Source organism: Corvus brachyrhynchos, unplaced genomic scaffold, assembly GCF_000691975.1.
Source record: "Corvus brachyrhynchos isolate BGI_N302 unplaced genomic scaffold, ASM69197v1 scaffold65, whole genome shotgun sequence".
In the NCBI taxonomy this organism is placed as follows: Eukaryota; Metazoa; Chordata; class Aves; order Passeriformes; family Corvidae; genus Corvus; species Corvus brachyrhynchos.
This window is the reverse complement of record NW_008238365.1, coordinates 1831041-1837097: the sequence shown is the minus strand read 5'-3', so window position 1 is coordinate 1837097 and position 6057 is coordinate 1831041. Positions and strand designations below refer to the sequence as shown.

Sequence of the window (6057 nt, the reverse complement as noted above, 5' to 3'; positions counted from 1 at the left end):
CCCCAAAGGCAGCGGGGGCAGAGGCGCTGGGCTCGCCGGTGCCGGACGGGAATGCCAAGGTGGAAGAGAGCAGGACTAAGAGCGAGCCGGCAGGGATGGAGGGCAGGAACGCCACGGAGCTGCCAGCTCAGAGCCTCCCTGCACAAGGTACGTGGGGTGGGAGGCACGGGATGGATGCTGCTGGAGGTTCAGCCTTGCCTTGGGATGCTGCTGCTCAGAATCCTGAGCTATTCCCAAGTTGCAGACACGCAGCACAGCTCCTGGGCTGTGTTACAGCTGGGGCGGCACTGGGACAGCAGGGAGAGAGCCTGGTAGGGCTGTGGGAAGCTGGGATGTGGGGTGGCTGACGGGCTCTTCCCTCCTGCCTTGCAGATGGACGGGGAGAGACGGCCTGAAGGACGATGCTCCAGGACTGGAACCCCCACGGACAGGAATCCAAATCTCTCAGGGACCTGGGCAGGTCAACGGACGAGTGTGGAACTGGCAACTAACTTAATACAGGAAGCAAACAGCCTTAGCCTCCACGGCCTTGATGATATTTATGCAAAAATGGTGTTGGTTTCACTTTCCTAAGTACTACAGCTTTATTTTGCTTTTTTTTACTGGACTCGAGGCCCGTGCTTGGAGCCAGCACCTCCTCCCTGCCGAGCTGATGCTTGGTCTGGGCGTGTGGAGCCGAGCAGCCACGCCCAGAGGAGTTTGGGGGCCGAAGACACCGGAGCTGGGGCCAAAGGCACCGGAGCTGGGGCCAAAGACACCGGAGCTGGGGCCACCGCTCCTGGCCAGACAGGCCCGTGAGGACTGGAAGCACTTTGGACAAGGGAATGGGAAGGCTTTGGCCACAACAGCGCCGGGGAGGATGCGAACAGGAGCAGGAGGGGATGGAGGTGCTGGTTGGGAGGGACCAGGGTTTGGCTCTTGATGGAAAGGCAGAAGGAGCTCGTGGCCAGCACTGGCTCCGGCCACTTGCCACTGCCCGGCCATCCCGCAGGAGGAAGGGCCTGGCTGCCCCTCGAGCTGGCCCTGGGCTCTGGGGTAGAGCCTCCATTCTGTTTCTGTAAACTCGGGTCACATTTTGATTTGATTGTAAAAAAAAAAACAAACGAAAGAAAACTAAAACCAAACGAAACAAACCCAACCAAACCAAACCAAACCAAACCAAATGCAACCGACCCTCTGCCGCCGAGTAGCTGCTCAGAGCTCTGTACCTGGCTGGTTAAAATGATGACCGAAGCTTGCTGCCTCCTGTTCTTCCTGGTTTATGGTTGCAGGTTCCTTCTGGGTGGTGCTGAGCTCCAGGGACCTCCCCAGGCTGGCTCCCAGCACCACTGCCCAGTAAAACTCTGGAGCAGGGCTGGCTGCCAGCTACCCTGGACAGATGGGCACAGCCACGTGCAGTCAGCTTGACATTTTATTGGGTTGATGACAGACAGATGGTTCCCGAGTCAGTGTTTAAGGCCCACACCCCCCACGGGCTCGGGACAGACTCACGGGTGCTGCCTGGGCTCCTGGCCAAAGAGCAGCACCAGTGGCCACAGCCCCAGGTGGGCTGGGGGAGGAGCAGGGGCCGGGGCCGGCCGGGCTGTCCCCAGCTCTGGTAGCAGCAACACAAGGTTGGAGAAGCAGCTTTTCCCCTCTGCCCTCACCACAGCACCCACACGTGCCATCCCAGCGGGCAGGGAGTCCAGTCCATGGCACAACTGGGAGCGAGCTGCGGCCCCAAGGCCACGGGGGATGAGTCACACGGGTCCCTTGGGTGTGGTGGCACCTCTGGTCCCCAGAGGCCCAGGGGGATGCTGGAGGCAGCTCCCCGGGGTGAGAGGCTGCAAGTTCAGTCCCAGAGCCCCCAGGGCCGAGCCCCCCGACTCGGGGCACTGAGGGGAGATGACCGGGAGGGGCCTGGCTGAGGTGCAGGAGTCAGGCAGGAGGCACCAGAGCAGCCCTGGCACTTGTTAGCTGATGCTACCACCCTTCAGGCTTTTACAGGAGACCGTCCCCAGCTTGGTCAGGAAGTTTCTCTGCTTCCACTGTGCCACACAATCCTCGGAGATGTGGAAATCAGCCTGGGGAGCAGAGCAGGGAGGCAGGGTCAGCTACTGGGGGGGTTCATCTCCTCCACAGCTTTGCTGCCAGCAACACCGAGGGGGCAAACACCCCATTTGGGGTCACCCAGAGGTGGGGACAGTGGCTCTGCTCAATGCCTGGAGCTCCAGCTACTCAGCTGTTCCCAGTCCTCACCTGCAGCTTCTCAAAGACCTTTTTCTTGGGTTTGAGCTCCTCGTCGGGCTCCCCGCCCTCGTAGCCCTCCACGTAGACGCGCTCCCCGGCACAGCACCCAGCTGGGGGGTCCAGGGGCTCCACCTGACGGGGCTCCCCCACACTAAGGAGGGGTGTGGAGACACCAGAGTCACCCCAAAGTGCTGCCCAGCTGCCCCTCAGCACCCTGGGGCAGCAGAGGGGGAGGCCAGCCCTGGTGTCCCTTCTGTCCCTCACCTGGAGGCACACAGCACCATGCCCTGCGACTCCACTCCCCTCATCTTCTGGGGTTTGAGGTTGCAGAGCAGCACCACGAGCCTGTCCTGCAGCTGCTCCTTGGGGACAAAGTGCACCAGGCCGCTGACCACGGTGCGGGGCTCGGCCTCGCCCACGTCGATCTTCTCCACGTACAGGCTGTCGGCATCCGGGTGCTGCCAGGGGGAGCAGGGATGGGAATGGGGTGGCACAGAAGGTGGCAGTGCCCTCAGGCACACCCCAAGTCACCACACGGGCAGGTTACTCCCTGCTGTCCACTGTGCCCATACCTTTTCCACGCTGATCACTTTGCCAACACGGATGTCCAGCCGGGATGGGACCACGTCCTCCGGCTCCGAGTTCTTGGTGCCCTTCTCTCCAGGCTCTGCAGGGTGAAGGGAATGGTCACAACGCTCAGCACAAACCCAGGGAGGTGGCCAGCCCCAAATGCAGGCCCTGGGGGCAATTCCCTGCAGGGAATTCCATGCTTGTCCCTATACCAGAGAGCACAGTCCTTCCTGTGCTGGCTTTCCTCACCTTTCCCGGTGTTCTCCAGAGCTGTTTTTGAGTCTGGAGCTTCAGAACTTTTCTCTGACCTCAGCTCCTGGAGGGACTCTGTCCCACCCAGCCCTGCATGGCGAGGGCCCCACTTCCCTGAGCTCCCAAGGCCTCCCTTCCCCACGCTCCCAGCTTCTCCTTACTGGCTTTGGCTGGGGTGGGATACGCGGCACTGCTCAGCTTCTTCAGCTCTGGGCAGTTGAACTTCTCTCTGATGGGGTCCAGGAGTTTGTTCAGGGCCACTTCCACTGAGTTCTTCAGGTCTCCAGGGTGCACAACCTGTATCAGGACAAAGAGGTTCCTGTCTGAGGCCAAGGGTGGGAACTGGAGACCAAAGAGGGTGGGAAGATGAATCCCAAACCCTTGACCCGATTCTCCTTGGACATCAAGAGGCTTCTGGACATTTCTGCTTCCAGCCTGGGAACAGCTGGGAATGGTTCAAGTGCTGCTCTGCTCCAGGGTGTGGCTGACGTGGTGCTGTCTTCACCCCACACCCTTCACTCACCCTCCCTCCCCCAGGTTCTCCTGGCTGGGCACATCCCACACCACCAGGCCACCCTCCACAGTGCACATTTCCATCTCCCAGTGCTCCCTGACTGCTCCCAGGAAGCTCAGGCAGAAGGTTCAGCCTCTCCCTGCACTCACCTGCTCAGCAAAGTCCTTCTCCAGGGCCTCATAGGCCGTGTAGGTTTTGTTTCCTCCCCACTTTTCCTCTCGCAGTACCACAAACTCTGGGACACACAGGTTTGAAGGCTCAGATTAACTCAAGGCTCAGGTAAAGCACCCACCCCACTCTGCCCAGGAGCAGGGGCTGGGGAGGTGGCACTCAGGGACAGCCAGTTTCAGGGGACACACTCCTGTCCCCTCCTCTTATCCACACCCAAGCGTGGCAAGCCCCTCACCTGACTTGAGGGGGAAGAGGACGTGCTTGATGAAGGAGAGGACACCGTTGTTCTCCACGTTCCCTGGCTCACAGAAAGCCTTCTTCAGCTTCTTCTTCACATCCTCCTTGCGGTCCAGAAGATCAATCTTGGAGTCCTGCAGCAAGAGATTTCCTCAGACCTTCACCCAAGCTTTTGCCCAGAAAACTCATGCTGGAGTTGCTGCACCTTCTTAAAACACCATGTGAGTGGGGAGGGAGAGTTCACCTTCCCTGGGAACCTCCCCAGAGCCCCCTGAGCCCAGCCAGATCCAGGACCAACCTCTTCTGACGAGCTCATTTTGCTGCCTGTCAGCCCAGGAACCATCGGGTTCATCAAATGGACACGCTTGGCGTAGCCCAGGGAAGGGAGGTACTGGGAAAACACAAGGAGGCAAGTCAGGCACGACCCTCACTCAGCTCTAACACACAATCCCCGTTTGCTCCTGGCTCCAGATAACTCTGGGATGTGGGATAACAGCTCCCAGGAAGCACAGAGTCACAGCCACGGATGTGTGGCCACACAGAGCACAGGAGCAGCAGCAGCAGCAGCAGCAGCATTGTGACACCAACCAGAATCCCACACACTTCTCCCCATGGATTTGGGAGTGTCCAAGCCCTTCCTCAGGCCCCAGCCTGGCAGAACCCCCCCCCCCCCCCAATTCCTGACCTTCTCTGCAAAGGTGAATATCTTCCTCTGGTCCACCCCTCCGAACTGCGCGTCCACCTTGAGATATTCCTCATCCAGCGCCTGTGGAGAGACACAGAGCCTCGAGGCTGGGCCCAAAACAGTCCTGGCCTGTCCCTCAGCCCCTCCTGCGGCACTCCCACCCTGGGAAGGACGGGAACATTCCAGGCTGCTTGCTGGAACAGCGGCTCCGTGCTCAGGCCACGCTCTGTGCCACGGCCAGGTGTGACACTGGGGTGGGGAACAACGACCGTGACACTCAGCCCCAAACATCCCCGTGGCCCTGGCTCTGCCAGCACCTCCCTGCACCCCACCTGCCTCACCTGCAGGCCTGGGTAGAGCAAACCACTCAGCAAGGGATGCTCCACCTGCTTCACCACCTCTGCTCCTGCCTTCTTGGCGTCGTGCTGCGTCACCACAGAGGACAGGCGGTACACGTCCAGCGTGTACTCCCTGAGGGAAGGACAGCACCGTGACCACCTGGCACGCACTGAGCTGGCCACACCGAGAGGGGGACAAAGCCTGGAGGCACCTCCTGGAGTGCCAACACTCTGGAGGAGATCAGCAGAGCCCCAGGTCAGGCTCTCCCTGCACTCCCAGGACTCACTTGCTGAGCTGGTAATCGGTGCCCCGGACGAATTTCAGCTTCTCCAGGGGCACCCCGATGCTCTCCAGCATGGCTTTGATGACGTGCTCATAGTAACGGGTGCGCAGCTCCAGCAGCTCCCAGGGAGCCTTCATGTTGTCCAGGTAAGCGTGGAGGTCGGCAAAGAGTATTGTCACCTGGGGAGGGGGGGACAGGCGGTGCCAGCTGGGTCAGGGGAACCACCCCTGCTCGTTGCAGCTGCCACCCAGCACGGTGACAAGGTCCCACCTCACATCCAGCCTTCAGGAAATCCGCAATCTTGGACATGGGCACGAAATAGGCCACGTGGGGCTTGCCCGTGGTGGCGGTCCCCCAGTAGATCTTCAGCTCTCGCTCCTTCAGGATGGCCAGGAGCTTGTCCTCGCCCAGCACCTCCTGTGAGGGGCCAAAACACACCGGTCTGGCAGGGCTGGGCGTCCCCGGGGTCACACCGGGAAGGAGGTGGGCAGAACAAATCCCGCTGGGTGCCCGGGCTTCATACACGGCGTGTCCCGGGGCTGATCCCGAGGGCTTGCCTTGGCTCAGATCCCCCCATCCCAGCCTCCCCATGCCCTGATCCTGCCCCGTTCCCCCCTCTCGGGCCCCAATCTTGCCGTATTTCCCTCGATCCAGCCCCGATCCTGCCCCCATCCCCCCGGTACCTGGACCCCATCCTACCCCAATCGCCTCCGATCCAGCCTCCGTCAACCCACCCGGCCCCAATTCCTTCGCCCGACCCCGATCCAGCCCCGCTCG

The 6057-nt window shown here is 61.0% G+C and overlaps 1 protein-coding gene and 1 long non-coding RNA gene across 2 annotated transcripts; one reads left to right on the top strand and one right to left on the bottom strand.

The window, feature by feature from the left end:
• Positions 1-6: 6 nt before the first annotated feature.
• LOC108447119 lies at positions 7-1233 on the top strand. The gene is made up of 2 exons (XR_001862515.1): positions 7-147; positions 373-1233. It is a non-coding gene; the product is annotated as an uncharacterized LOC108447119 (long non-coding RNA).
• Positions 1234-1393: 160 nt separating this feature from the next.
• Positions 1394-5952, bottom strand: YARS (tyrosyl-tRNA synthetase). Its single transcript, XM_008635184.1, has 12 exons — positions 5551-5952; positions 5284-5459; positions 5000-5129; positions 4659-4739; positions 4272-4364; positions 3972-4107; positions 3715-3800; positions 3213-3348; positions 2802-2896; positions 2494-2687; positions 2239-2380; positions 1394-2063 (listed from the first exon to the last, which is right to left on the bottom strand). The coding sequence occupies exons 1-12, from the start codon at positions 5950-5952 to the stop codon at positions 1953-1955; spliced, it is 1782 nt and encodes a 593-aa protein (XP_008633406.1). The 3' UTR covers positions 1394-1952.
• Between the last annotated feature and the right edge of the window lie 105 nt (positions 5953-6057).